Source organism: Stegodyphus dumicola, chromosome 8, assembly GCF_044657685.1.
Source record: "Stegodyphus dumicola isolate Sdum_Otavi_A_Nest chromosome 8, ASM4465768v1".
In the NCBI taxonomy this organism is placed as follows: Eukaryota; Metazoa; Arthropoda; class Arachnida; order Araneae; family Eresidae; genus Stegodyphus; species Stegodyphus dumicola.
This window is the reverse complement of record NC_140775.1, coordinates 191,708,269-191,724,548: the sequence shown is the minus strand read 5'-3', so window position 1 is coordinate 191,724,548 and position 16,280 is coordinate 191,708,269. Positions and strand designations below refer to the sequence as shown.

The following is a 16,280-nucleotide window of genomic DNA, read 5'->3' as shown; positions in this document are numbered from 1 at the left end:
AAATATTTATACATTTTAACTGATGAAGAATAGCTATGAAGGTTAGCTTGGTTAAGTTTTATATTTTTCTCAAATTGAAGGAGATTTAAGGAGAGGAGGACAATTAAAGAGGATTCAAGGAGAACAATTAAATATATTTTTAGCTAATGATAGCATTAAAGCCTTTATAAAGAAAATTGATTTGTGGTACTTAAAAATACATAGAGTACTTTTGTAGCATTTCCCATTTTAGAAAGTTCTGTTATAGAAAACAACTAGAAGTTGTTCAATTGGTTATAAAAGATATAACAAACTTACTTGACTGATCAGTTTAATACTTATTTTGTGAAATATTTTTCGGACTGAATGGTTCCAAAATCTCTTTCAGTGTGTATTACCCAAAACTTTATCATTCCATTTAAGTGAAAAAGTAATTGAGTTGTCACCTGATGAAGAATTAAAATTTGTTTTCAAAGAGCCTGAATTAAGCAATTTTTGGCTTAAAGTTTGCAAGGAATATTTGGAACTATCTGATGCAGTACGTATTATTACCATTCACCACATCATGTCAATACGAGATGGGATTTTCCAGTTTCTCTGTATACAATCTAAATAAGAAACAAATCAGCAATACAGCTATCTGCAAGACTTAAACTGAGCACAATAGAGACAAAAATATCATTGCTTATGAACAAGAAACAGGCTCATAGGTCTCATTGCTTTCCTTTTGTAATTTTTTTAATTGTATTATTTAATTTAAGTTCATAAATGATTAATGATAATAAATTTTTCAACTAAATATTTGGTAAGTGCAGATTTGATATTCAGTTTATTGTACTTGCTTTGACACTAATATTTGTTCTGTATAAAATTAAAAAAAAAAAAAAAAAACTAACATCTTCCTGATTTTTAACACTACCTAGTGCTAATTTTGAGCAATTAGAATTAGATTATTGATTGATTTAACTTTTGGGTTGTCATGTTATCTTGATGTCTCAAGTAGGGTTACACAGCCAAAAGTTTGAATACCACTGGACTAGAGGGTAACTATGAAAGACAAAAGATGTGTATTTAATGATATGGATGACATATGTGATGAACCAATCATGCTTTTCACATTAATTAATTCAGCAATAATTAACAGTTAAAAATAACTGTAAATGAATAAATTTATTAAAAACTCAATTATTACAAAAAACAAAAATATTTTAGGTCATATTAATTACACTTTTTACCTCCTCTCCCCTGCCAATCTTTGAATTTTGCTTTAAACTTTTTTGTTAATAGGCCATCAGTCACTTAATATGTAATGCCATCAGTCACTTAATAATATGCACCAAATGCAATAGCTTGTCTACATCATATCATGAATAGCTGTCCATTCTTTAATATATGCAATGCTAAGGATACTCACAATGCCAAATTTCTGCAATTTTCTAATTTTTTAAAAGCAAAATAACAGATTGTTATGTACATGAAAAATTTACGCAATTAGCAGATGCTAAGAAATATGAGAGAATGCAGAAATCTGGCAACTTATCACATTAAACATATTATAAAATACATTACTGTTAATACAAGTTTTTTTGGAGGGGTTTTGTTTAACACAGAAGTGTATCTTTTATTTTACTACAGATCTGAAATTTAATCTGATCTCAATATTTCATTAAATCTTCTTAAAAATTAATTTTTAATAGAAAAGTGTTCAATGTAGGATTTTCATTCAACTTACTCACCATTAGTTTCTTTAAATTTGAAATACGATATTGAAAAATTATACTTTCTTTAAAAACTTACTTAAAATGAATAAATTCATCTTTGCAATCTAAATAAAATAATTTAGCTTAACAGAACAGCAGTCTTAACAGAAAATTCACATGTATATATTTACTCACTCTATTATCTTTATATACAGGCTTAAATTCTCGAAGAAATGATGTAAAAGTAGAAAATCTATGTTTTCCTAGGATCTTTCCACTCACCTAAAAAAGCAAATATAAAATAAACAGATAAGAGATAAATAACCTATATATGCTGGGCAAAGTATTCATACATTTCAAGTTCAGCTTATCGTTAACAGTTTTATATTTTCAAAATCTCGTATTACAATCAAATACATCTTTCAAGTTTACCAAATACAGTCAAAAGTCGTTAATTCGGACTCGTTGGGACTTTGGCGATTCCGGATTATAGATCAACAGTTTAAATCTGGTAAGATGGCATGCAAAAATTATAAAATTAAAAATATGAAACTGTAATTATTCAAATAAAGAACAATTATGATCTAAAGAGTATCGAAATTTACAAAAAAAAAAAAAAAAAAAAAAGCTTATTATTTATTTGTTTACTTTATTAAACATTTCTTTTAATGTAAGTTGTTTAAATTGCTTCGTTTTTTATGTGATAATACATTTTCTTTAATTCTATAAACAGACATAATTTCTTGTTCAGTTACAAAGTTCTGCTGTTCAAGTCCTATAATTCCTGTGTCTACCGACTAATTTGTCAATCAAAATTTTTTTGTTTTCAATAACCTCTGTCACTTTCTTCACTATCGGAGGCGAATTATAATGACGAGGAATTTGATTTAAATCATATCAAAGACGGAGTACAATGTGATGAAATACTACATTTAGTAAGGAATCATAAGCCAAATAAAATAAAATCTGCCCTGAAGATAAGGACAGTGCTGACAGATCAACTTCCAATTCATTGCGCGCTGTAGCGTTAAAGATAAACAAAGAATATGTCTTTATGCATTTTTTACAGCAATTCCAATTTTTGTTTAATAAACTTCGAAACATACTTTCGCTTTGTAGATCCTTTACATATTAATAAATATATGTCAGAAATTCTATTTGACATAATCAAGAGTTCAAGCTTACTTTTATAAAATTGCTCTAACAGTCTGCAAAAAATAATAAGCCAGATCCAATTCGAAGATTAAGGAACAACGCAATCTGCAACATTAACTGAAATAGATAATTAGATAATTTTAGCATAGCGTATACCGTCCGTTATACATTAAACGCGCACTCGTAAACATATTTTGCGCACGCGCACAAGCATATTCTCAGCCGTAAAGGTCTTACGCGCATGCGTCAAATCGACGCATGCGCAGAAAGTTTGTAGCTTTGAGGTCCGGATTATAGATCATTCCATATTATGGGTGTCCGAATTAACGACTTTTGACTGTATCTCTATGTGATGCTTTCAGTTTAATTCTACATAACTTGAAATAATTTCATGGCACATAGATAAATATGTATAAATACTTAATAAATGTATACAAATACAGTATGCATACACATATCTGAAAATTCAATTTGACAAAACACAGATTTTTAGGAAAGAATGTATAAAATGCACTTTCAGCATTTAATACAACATAATGTAATACACTACATGAAAATTTTTAATTCTTGAGTTAAAAACCCAGGTAAAGTACACAGATTTTAATTAAATACCATGATTTATTCATTCTGTAGAATATTTGCAAAACTAATAGTTTTAATTTATTTAATTCTGTGTATTTATGTTTTCATCTATATATTTCAATCTTGCAGATTATGCTCAGAGATCAGAGTTTTAAAATTTAGCATTTGGAAGTATCAAAAATTGATATACATATACTTAATTGTGTAAATGGCCAAATGATAGGTTTCAGAAAATAAATTATTAAAAAATATCACAAATGCATATCAAACTCAACCACATACAAACAATACTGATCCTAGACTGTCGGTCGCCTCCTTTTTAAAAAAAATATAATATGTTTGATAATCATTTTGCTACCATTAAATTTGGCCATCCACATACTGTGCATCATCTTACCCTGCATCTAAAACCCACCAAACTCACATGTTAATAGTTCTATTAGTAAGTACACAAGTCAAGAATAAAATAGCAGTCTCAGCTTTTTATTCTAACTTTTGCCTTCAATAATTACTTCAGAGAAAAGTCAACACCAGTATTACAGTAACTGATTAGAAATAAAAAACATCAGTTATAGCACATTTTTTTAATTCTATCCTCTTTTTTTTTTTTTTTTTTTTAAGTTCTGAGCATTACTTATTTTTACAGCGTTACTTTAGATTAGAGACTTCAAGGCCATTTCTTTCCCTCAAACCATGACCTATAACCATGGCAACAACTGCTAGGGAAAAAGAGGTCAAATCCTCTAATTTGATGGGATGTTACCTCATTTCCTCTATAGGCTGATGAAGACACACATTATCATGGGGGTAAGAATAAAAGGAGGGGGCAACCCCGCACTATGACTGAAGCAGTGCTCCCAGGCTTTGGTCTCCAGATGGGGTGTTTTTGTTTACATCCAGAGCTTCCTTGACAGCGCTTTGAGAGTATTTCCACACAAGACAGTTCCATACAAATCGAAAAGCGAGACACTTCCGCATAAAAGAAATATTCATTGTTGGATGGATAATAGAAATTTGTGTAGTTTAGTGACATTTCCGCAAAAATCATATCTTGGTTATTTTTCGATAACTTGCAACAGCGAATTTGTGGTACCTTTAAAATTGTATATGTCTTTCAATACCCTTGATACAGTATTTATTACTTTTATTTTATATTCCAAACACCAAAATGTTTTAAATAAAATACATGTTTTGTCATCCACATATTATCATTTTACTTTTATATAACTGAAAAATAATCACTTTCAGTTAACTAAAAAATATAAAAAAATTAAGTTCTGTCTCTCTCTCTCTCTCTTTTTTTTTTTTTTTTTTTTTTAAATTATTTAGCAACACATTCAACTGAAGATTAAATGTAATACAAAATTACAAATGGAAAAATCTTTGTTATTCAATACATATACTTGAGTAGTGGTCTGTTATTTCTGAAAATGTTTCAAGACATGAAAAAAGCATCATCAATGTTATTAATCAGTATATAAAAATACTTTTACCATCTGGATTACCTCACAGTATGAAAATTTCAGGTATTTGTTAATTTAGACCAATTAGTTGTTTTAACTGTTTTAAAAAATGAAGCAATATTATGTAGAGTAAGGCAATAAAGATTGTGATCTGATGACAGTGATGTTAATGTATAAATGTGAAATGGATAGTTATTATTTATTATATTATCAGAGAACTATTAAACTGGGTAAAATCATTAAAAGAGGTATTGAATAGATTTAATAGAAATATATATATACTAGAAAATAATTTACCTAACTAGAAACTAGAAAATAATACCAAAATATATTTACTAAAATATTTGAATTTGATAATGAATGTATCCTAAAACATGTTCAAAAGCCTGAAACTTGATGGCAAATGTAAATATAAAACTATGCATGTTAAAATATTTGTAATTAGGCACATAGGTCAGGTTAAGTTTTCATTAAATAGGGTAAAGCATGCAAGGGCTGTCTGCCTAAAGAGAGAGGTGCCATCGTGGAAGAATTTCGAAGGAAAACTGATTTTGAGAGGGTATTGAAAATAATGCTCGTAATTTTCATTCAAATTATATTTATACATATTTCTTATGTAAAAAATTCTGGTATCTGCTAAATTGTTAATTGCTTTACTCGAAAAATATAGTGAATGCACAGAAATTAAAGATTTGCACATGCCAAAAATGAAAAATGTTAAATATATAGTACTGGTATTTATGCAGATCCTTATAAAAAGCATGCATTTGCCTTAAACAAAATATGTAAATACTTATTAAATTATTTATAAACGTATCTGGAAATGAAGAATTTATTCATTCATAAACTCATGTGAAAGTTACTGTGAAGAAATCCAGTTATTAAATATATCGAATTTAATTATAAATATTACCTAAATATATAATAATCTTAACATTTAAATGTAAACATAAATTGAAATTCTGTTGACAAATATGTTAATAATAATATTTAAGCAAGAATTGTTACACTGGAAAGCAATCTGCAAAAGCAAATTCTATGAGATGTGTACTTAAGGAAGTGGTAAAGAAGAGTTTTTAGAATGTCTATTGTTAAAATTAAGGGTAAAAAAAATTATAAGTATTAAAAGAATTATTTTCTTATATTTTATAATAACTCAGTTACAAGTTTTAAATAACGTTAAAAAAATCTTTTTTTTATTCCCTTTCAGAAATATTCACAGAAAGTTAAGTACATGGACATCAGTACCAATATCTAACATATTTCACTGTTAAAATAAAAGGTGCTCAAATTTGAAATGAACCAAATGAACCAAACAGAGCATTAATTATAAATTGACTCAGATTTGTGATTTAAAAAATGCCTCAGGTGCTAAAAAATCATCTTCTACTTGACAAAGTATTTTAGGAAGAAGCTCTGTAAACAGAAAAGAAAAAATGTGTAATTTTAATATTAATAATACAATAAACTTTGATCTTAATTTTTATAGTGCTTAACTGAATAAAATCGAATTACCTTAATTTTTTTTTAAATTTAATTAATGAAAACTTGTGAAAATATTTCATTCAAATTAAACTGAAGCAAACTTTTCTGAGAAAAGTATAGCATAATTATGTTCAGAATGAAATGATTAAAAATGAATTTTTTTAATATACTTAGGACTCTGAAATACTGTAGCAAAAGAAAATATATACGTTTACGATGTAATTACAAAATGTTTACATCCGATCATGTCAAAACCCATTGATCTCAATGGTAAGTCACTGAATGTTTTGGTCTCCACAAGGGCGATCGCCCCTGCTTCAAAGCAGTGAATGGAGAAAACTAGTTAGGGCCTCTCCTTTTACTTCCTACCTCCATGCACATTATGAATTAGGAGGAGAGGGCTGCTACAACCCTCAAGTGCTTATTTAAAGTAACAGAGTGCAGTATAAAACACTGTTAAGCCAGGTCATTTATAACCTAGAAACTGCCAAAGTAGCACTTGGTTTTATATTATTTATTCAACTCTTTAGGTTCATACTTAATTTGATAAGTGTCTACTTAATAAAGACAGCTCACAGCAAACAAACCTGAGTATATGTCTTAAAATTAACATAAAGCACTAATGATTTTTTTCCATAAATATAAATTAATAAAAATATATTGCGACTTTTGTTTTAGATTTTATTAATAGGCAATATCAGAATGTGTCGTCTCCTAACGTAAAATTGCATATCATATTGCAAGAAAATGATGATTACAAATGATGCATTACTAGCATTTCAAATACTATTTGGAGAAATTTCGATGAAAATCTATTGGCTACATGATTAACCTTAGTTTGCACTTTTACTGAAAGATATTCTTTTTAGAATCTCGTTGACAAATTATACAAGTAAAATTAACACATTCAGGCAAAAACTCTAATAATCTGATCGTTAGAAGTATAGTATTTAGTAATTAATTTATTGTCTCTTTAAAATAATTATGTAGAAATACTTACTGTACTAAACTTAGTGGAATTATTTCGAAGCCTAAGATCTGTAAAAAAGAAGAAATATGAAAATAAATTATAATTCTGTTTAAGTTTATATATGCAGAGTTATATATATCACAATTTTAACAAAAAATTATAACAGCTAAATTATGCACATACAATAGAGACTCATAAATGCACATATAAATATGTAAAAATAAATTAAAAAATACAAATTAAAAACATACCTATATCAGAACTCTAATACAGAAAGGTCCCATTTTTATTCTATCCCTGATTTATTTCATTTTAGGTGGACATAGTAGGAAATATATGAATACCACATAAAAGATCATTTTTGTGTAATCATAAATACACTCAAATCTAGCTGATAAATCTCACCTGGCATGACATTTAAATAAAATAATAATACAGTATTCTGTACATTCAAAGATAGTTATGGTTTTATTGTATTATGAGATTAGTATTGTCTAGCTTACTCTTAAACATACAGATAACTAAAGATATTTCAATTCTAGCAAAATATAGTTTTCCTTAATCTTCAATAATATCTATTCTACATTAAAAAAATAAAATGAACAATTGGTACAACTCTAATATACGCCCTAATTTCACCAAATGTGGCGATATGTGTTCTGCGCTGGTTTTCGGCGCGACTGCGTGTTCTATGGCAACCCTGTTGACGTTGAAAAATCTTTCGCTGGAGCTCGTTGGTTCGCCTCTGTATCTGAGAAGATGGGAGGGAAAGATAAAATGGTAGTTGTTGAATTGAAGTTCGGCAAAAGGAAATATCATTGTGGCTATCCTGTTGAGGGGTAGTGGGTATTTGGAAGTGTGGAAAGAGGGTCTGGGAGATTATTTTTAATGGCAGTGCATGATAGAAGTAGGGATTTGTGATTTTATTTATTTGTGAACCATAGTATAAATTTTCTGGATAGTGTGTCTGGCTGTTATGTAAATATGATAGTGATAACGTGGCGGCATGTTAAAGGTGGTATGAAATTTATATTTTTTGCTATTCGAAAACGCATTAATTCATGGTAAGTGCATTTTATTTTATCCTTGTTCTTATTTTGTAGAATGTTATGTTCATTGGTTCTTTAGTATGAATCTCTGTCGTTATTGTTGTTTTTTTAAATTGTTTGAAATTTATTTTAGTTTATTTTGTTGTTTAGTGTCTAGACTGTGCAATTCGTAGATGTTTTTTAAAGTTGAAACAGAACACTGTGTACATGGTATTATTTGAAATTTATTGTTGTTATGTTATTTTATTAAAGCGAGGAGTGCGTAGATCGTAGATTCCTTCCTTGCCTAAATTGTGCAATTCGTAGAATTTTTTTTAAGTTTAAACAGGATGCTGTGTACATGGTATTCTTTGAAATTTATTGTTGTTATGTTAATTTATTAAAGCAAGGTGTGCGTAGTTTGTAGATTCGTTCGTTGCCTACATTATGCCATTCGTAGATGTTTTTTTAAGTTACAACATGTCGCTGTGTACATGGATTCTTGTCAAATATTTTTGGTTAGAAACTTTACGTTTTTGCTATCTAAATTTTTTGTTTTTGTTTCGGATTTTTAGCTAAATTGTGTGTTCAAAACGTAGTTTTTGCATGTGCGAAAACCGCGTTTTTGGAGACATTTTAGGCTAAAAGTTCAAAATGTAGACAAAAAATTTAGATAGTAATATGGCAGCGTGAAGTTTCTCGCCAAAAATATTTGGCGACTTGAAGGCGCATATCAGAGTAGTTCCGAACAATTTATCATCCATTAATTTAGCAAAGCTAACAGGTACAATTACTATGTATTTAGACCAAATAAATTTTTTAAATATTCATAATATTTAACTTATAAACACACACTTACTCACATAAACATACATATATGTATAAAATATAAAATGTGAAAGACAACCACTAACAAAATTTTGATATTAGACCTTTAAACTTCTTGATTTAAAATACAAGCACAATTCTCTTCACATATGAACCAATGTATCATTTCCTTCCCTGGAGTATTCCACACTGCAAAAACTCTTGCCGAATTGCTACCCAGAACTCAAAGAATTTCTGAGCTATAAATACTTCAGCTGCCTTAAGTGCATTTTCTTTTGCTGCTTAAACTTGCTTGCTAAATAACATCTCTTTGCTTAACAACATTCTTCCACCGTTCTAACAGCACGTACAAAATTGCAGGATGTCTATTGCACCCGTAATCACTTGTGTCTCCAAACCTGTTTTATCCAATAATAAAACTATGTTGAACTCGGGCAAATCTCTCTCCATCATTCCATCTATGCAACATCTTCAAGCTATCTTCCATGACATATCTTATTTTTGTGTAAGCTACATCTCTCTACAGCATTACAGTCATGACTAAAATGTGAATTGGTGTCATCTTCTACCAGAACTACATCACAGACAGTTGATACGAAACTATGAAACTTGATCCCAAATAAATTTCTATATGTGTCTATAAATGTTATATATATGAATATATTTATCTGCAAGTACTACAAATGATAAGTTCTAACATGCAAGTGAAATGCAGTGTGGAATTACTACTGCAGTTGATAGTTAAATCAGTTTCGAATTTATTTTGGCCACCTCTTCAATATTTCAAAGCTAAAAAAATCATATATCATACATCTGCTGTGAGCACTTTACTATTCATTTATATAATAAATGATTTAAGGAGTGTTTTCAAAGATTCAGTGTGCCAATATTCCAAATTGTTTCAATGCTTCTGAAGGGCACTAATCTCTGTTTAAAGAATGCGCTTCAAGTTTGTGGGCAATATAGTGCTATGAATTTTAAAATTTTATAGTAAGTGTTTTTATAAATATAGTAAGATTTTAATTAGTGCATCTAGAAATATCATATAAAAATTGCTAATCATTATTATTATAAAGAAAATTTAAATATGTAATGCTGTTTTCTTATTGTAATGGATTTTTAAAATTTAGCACTATTTTATGAACATTAATAAAATTTTAGAAGTAACTGCCTAGCAACCGTTTGCCAGTTTGTTAAAGTGGATTTGCTTAGTAGATGAAAATGATGGTATTTAGAGAAAGTTGTGATGCTTTCCAGTTTCATACAAAACTACATAAATTAGACATGTCATAATAATAATAAATAGCATAATTTCAGCAAAATTACTTTAAAATGATCTTAAATGGAATGAAAATTAGTTACATTATAAAATTTTTGAATTCATTGTGATCACATAAAATTAATGGATGTATTCAAAATTTTAATATTTTGAAAGGTCTTTCCTAAACAAATACTATTATGAAGATTGTAAAATCTTAATTGTAACAATTACTTCCAAATTTCATCCTTTCTCTCAATCCGGCTTCTCTTTCAGTGCAAAATTCTGTTTACTGATGTTCCAATGTCTCAAGTTACTTGAGTATTCAAGTAACTTGTGTTAACTAGAATTTTAATTTTTGTATATTTATTTATGGTAATTTTAAGTATATAATATGAAGAATTTTATGGCCATATTTTTTTTTTCACAGAATACTAAAAGCCAGTTACCTTGTATAAGGAATAGTGTTTTTTGTAGTTGTTTTAAGCATCTCATAGCCATTAGCAAGCAATTAGGATGATTCGGCAGACCTGCAGATTTCATCAAAAGTTAATCTGCAGTGTATTTTGTTCATTTCCATATATTAACTATGCTATATGATAGGAAAGTCTGATTTTGTTTTATAATGAGTAAACAGGTATTGTAATCAAATTTCTTGAATATGTACCAGAAATATATTGATAACAACACTTACTTTTTTTTAAAGATTTTCACAAGACTAAAATTTCTTACATGATCTTCCAGCCACTTCAAGAACTTAGCAACTTACATTTTAGAAACTTTTAAACTACATTCTAAATTTAATATACAGAATCATATTTTGTTCTGGTATTACTAAATTACATCTTGAAGTCATTTATTTGTTTTCTTGTTGAAATCGTATATACTGTATGATATTTCTCTACCTTTGTTTGTGCTCTAACGTTTTTTTCCTCCCCCTCCTCAAAATTCTGCTCAAAAGGCTTTTTTATCACCTAGTCTTTTTCTCCTTAAAAGGGAAGGGAATATATAATATACGAAAAACAATCACTAATAAAAGTTGGTACTTGCATATTATCGCAACCACCTTAGTAAAGTTGCCGTATTATAATAATATGCCAAACTCTGGCAAGCAAGTGCATAAACATTCTCCAGGTAATTTTATTCATAGTAATTCTTCAGTTAAGCGACATCCCAACTTTCATATGCATTCTTTATGTTGTGTTCCGGTAGGGTTTTATATAAACTGTCGTATTTTTTGCTTTAAAAAGAAGAATATATCTTTATTTTCCAAAGATGTTATTGTTAGTCTCTTTGGTATCAACTTCCAGTGATTAGTTAAAATATGGGCACTGAAGATACACTCTATAGTTTTCTTCTTCTTTAGATCATTTTAAAATTTATTATCACAGGTCTTAACTGACCACCTCATGATCTCTGCAGCTTAACAAGAAATCTGCTTTTTCATGTTGTGTTTAAGGGATGGTAAGCTACTTACAGTGTGGAAATTAAAAAAAAAAAAAAAAAAAAAAAAAAAAATCATTGAAGGAGTAATTACAACTAATATTAGAATAAATAACTTATGTGTGTTTTTTGACAAAATTAATAATTTTACCTTTCTCTTTAAGAACCAGTATATGCTCCAGTTTTTCCCTCTCCATTTTAAAGAAAAATTAATTAAAGAAAACAAAGAGAGAAAATTATGTCAGTAAATATACTATTAAGATTTTTACTTAATTCACAAAGTGTCTGTAATTTAAATATCAAATTAACATGTGGAAATATTTTCGGTTACAGTATACTGAAAGGTACCTCTTGTGTTGTCGCGAAGTTGTTGTTTCATTTATCGCCAAGTTGTTGTTTAGTTTATCGCCAAATTGCTGTTTCATTTATGGTAACCTGAGTAGTTGAATGATCCGTAAATATACTTTTATCTAGAATTGGGTGCTCCTTTGACTTTTTAAGTGAAAATATATCAATGTGTACATGGACAAAGCCAAGGGAGTGTGCAATGCCAAATTTGTGCAATTCTCTGATGTTTTTTTAAGTGAAAATAGGTCAACATGGATAAAGTCAAGGGAGTGCACAATGCCCAGTCAAAGAATTGCACAAACTTGGTATCCATGTACTACCAAAAATTGCCAATTTTCACCACGTGGTACCCGTAAATAAACTTTTACCCTATTTTCAACTAAATGATTCTCAAAACATTATAATACACACACACACATATATATACAATGATGTAAACAAGTTGATTGCTCAAATAGATGTTGAAGATTACACAGAAAATTCATAATGAAGACCAAACTGACAAGTAAGGCAGATTTAATATTCATTTTCATTTGAATTAAACATATGTGGCTACAAATAACTTGGCACACCTGTTACAGAACATAACATTTAAATTTTTTATGTCGCTGCGATAAGAAGGGAACAGCGTAGCAGCAGTTTAGCTAGGCCGAGAAGCAAGAGTAAAGTGAGCTGCGCTCAAGACAAAATCTTAAATCGGAGTGATTTAGTTTCACTTTCAAAATATTTTGACTGGATAATTAATAAAGCTTTAAAATTATTACAGGCCAAAAATTATTTTCATCAGGGAGTTATATAAAAGTCATAAGATACAGATTAACCTAGAAATGATGCAGTTCAATAAAATTATTATAAGCGATTACTATTTTTAGAACAGAAAGAAAAAGTACGCAAATTAAAATGAAAAATTATGGGACTTTTGGTAATTTAAGTTAGATCTTTGATTTACATGTTTTCTTTTATCTTACATAATAATGCATGCATGTGATGATGATGTATGTAATGATGGCATGTAGATGCACACATATGTATTAGCAGTTAAATGTTAGCTGTCATGATGATTTAGCATGTTTTATTTTATTTCTGAATAGCACACTCTTAATATGAATTTCACATCATACTAAGCATAATATGCATATCCATTCTTAATCACATTTCTGCTTTTCCATTTCTAATGACAATATGATGGAACAGAATGAAAGATGAATTCAAAGTTCTGGTTCTTATATGAGACAGTTTTGGTTTGCTATATCATGACTGGTTAATATCTGAGCTTCTAATATTATTATTGCCTGAAGTTATCTGCATTATAAGCTTTATGCAAAAATCATATGGCAGCTACTACTATTTTTGAGATCACACAGTGAGCAAAGATTTATTATAAAGCAATTACTATTTTTATGACAGAAGGGGGTAGGGAGAAAAGCAAAATTAAAATAGAGAGTTAAGGCACTACTGCAAATTAAAATTAGAATATCTAACACAATTTCTAGAACACAAGACACTCTGTTTCTGCTATATTTTTATTCAAAATTTTCATAGCCTTATAACCATGGTTCGGTGAATCTTCGGATTATGGTAACTTGGTGATTTTTTTTACGAAAATTTGGCGACCAACCCTGCTACAGCAACCTGCTAGTTTTTTGTTTTTTTTTTTCTTGACACCATTTTGTTTTCATGTTTTTTAAGGTAAATATTTTTTACAAGTAAAGGCATTTTTTTTTTTACTCAACATTTTTTCCAATAATCTGCTAGGCGAATTACGCTTATGCTAGAACTTTTATGGAACAAAAGTGCTTAATCATGACGAAGATTAGGTGCGAAATTGTTTCTAAGTGCTTATTAGCTAAAATCACAATTGGAATTTTCCGGAAAATGTCCCGTGACATGTCTCATGATCTCTCATTTCTCTGAGACAAAATAATTTTTGATTGGAACTGTGTACTTCTCAGATTATAGCTAAAGTCCTAGCTAGTAACCTTTATCGGCTTACTAAAATGTCACCAAACTACCTGTTACCATATTCCAAAGATTAGCCCATGGTTTTAATAAATGAAACTACAGAATGAGAGAAAAGTTTTATTTTCATACTATGCTGCATAATTATGCCATTTAAATACTAAATACGTCACACAGATAATTATCATGTACATATAAACTGTGTAACAATCACTAATTAGTATAGCCATGTACAGCTAAATGATTTCAGTTTGGGCTTGCACTCGCTATTCTGATCATTGGGACGCTTGAAAACAAATATGGAAAACTGTATCAATGGCTTTTCCTAACTCTTCTCTTTGTACCATGGTAAACATCGTATTAAACTGGGTACTTTACCTATCACTCCAATCAGAATCATACTTTAATCAGATATTTACATACATTTTACGGTACTTTTCCGTTTTGCTGGCGCAAACTATAAAGCCACCAATAATGGTACAACTAATGTGAAACGGAATATCTTTGCTGGTAACCTTTTATGCTTCATTTTCAAAACAAGTCGCAGCCATTTCTTAAATACTGGCATACAATTACATAGAAGTTTTACAAGATAGTTCAATTTTATGCCCTAAGACCATTCGCGGTAATTAAGTCAATAAGGATGCAATCATACCACTCAGCCGAAGGTGAAAATATAGAAAAGGCAAAATCAAGGATTAAATTCATCAATTCTAATGAGAATGCACTAGCGAAGTAAAGCAATGCAGTTTTACATAATTTCTGAGTAAGCTATTTGTACGAATTGAAATAATTCTTGCATTTAAACTTATATTCCAAATTAAGATTTAATTTGAAATTAATGTAGATAATTACTGAGAGAATTAGTTTTATGTAGCGTAGTTTACGTGAGATAAGATCACTTGGGGGTCACCACCTTGATATGAACCAGCGAATCACGATGTTGAACCATGAAAGCATAGTAAATTTTAAATTAATGTCTTTTTACAAATTTATTGTCTTTATTTACTGGCTTTAAAAAAAATAATAAACCATATTAAAATATTTATGCCTTCAAAATAAAAAAATTCTTAGAACTAACATTTGTTAACATTTTTTATGTGTATGCTGTATGCTATCGCCAATAAAGTCTGCTTGGCGAGATTTGCGCCGGTGAAATGGAAAAGTACCCATTTTACTTCTTAAAACTTATCCCAAATGTTTAGAGGGCCTTATTTCGAAAGGGGCTTATTTTTGATTACATATGGTACATATTATAAAGTATGAAACGGACATAATAATGAACAATTATATATAACAGAACAGAAAAAGTGCACGATCAAATGAAATGTTAATTCAAGATCAGCATAAGTACTATGTTTCCATCACGGTACGAAAACTTTACCATTCAGAGAAAAAAAAACAAAACATGAAAATTAATACGTAAAATGCCCTTCAATCGATTATAATTTGAGAACGCGATATAGAAATACTGATAATTTCGGCTCAAAACGTTTTTATTTTAATGAAAAAACAATTCCAAAAATAAAATCACGATTAATCCTGCTTTCTGAAAATTTCTGTACTTCATACACATAATGCCGATGTTAACATGTGTTATAATTTTTGTACACTTCAGGTAATCTTATGAATGCAGAAACAAACCTTACCATCCATAATTTAGGAGGATGAAATGTTTAAGTAAAGTTAAGAAATTGTTTATGCATTGGAGTGCATTATCTTTAGTCACTATTTGTTTAAAACGATAATTAAGTAATGTAAACACGATGTCATCAACAACACGCAGACAACATTGCTTTGCCATAAAGCTGCCACCCTACTCTAACATAAACATTTAAAAATTCCTTCAAAGCTGGAAGCAAATGCACGACACTTGAAAAAGCAACATAAAACGGCTGCTTTCTTGAAGAAAAAAATATTGCACTTATTTTTGTTGCAGTTATAAATCCTGAAAACTCCAATATGAAAGTAAAAATGTAGACACCAGTCAGATTTTAAGTTAAAATGAAGTGTATCTAATGTGCTACATATCTTGATAATTTCCTAAAATATAATATCATTATGCACATAGAAATACATAAT

At 29.1% G+C, this 16,280-nt stretch overlaps 1 protein-coding gene across 2 annotated transcripts in view; it reads right to left on the bottom strand.

Moving 5' to 3' along the window:
- The window catches only part of LOC118191614 (zinc transporter 6-like), a 63,199-nt gene extending 47,196 nt beyond the window's left edge, over positions 1 to 16,003 (bottom strand). For both annotated transcript variants that reach the window (XM_085822855.1, XM_085822856.1), the window contains exons 1-3: positions 15,848 to 16,003; positions 7,365 to 7,402; positions 1,875 to 1,961 (exon numbers count right to left, since the gene is read on the bottom strand). In XM_085822855.1, coding sequence (XP_085678981.1) covers positions 1,875 to 1,961; positions 7,365 to 7,402; positions 15,848 to 15,854 — 132 coding nt within the window. In that variant the 5' untranslated portion in view covers positions 15,855 to 16,003. The remainder of the gene's footprint in view (positions 1 to 1,874; positions 1,962 to 7,364; positions 7,403 to 15,847) is intronic.
- Between the last annotated feature and the right edge of the window lie 277 nt (positions 16,004 to 16,280).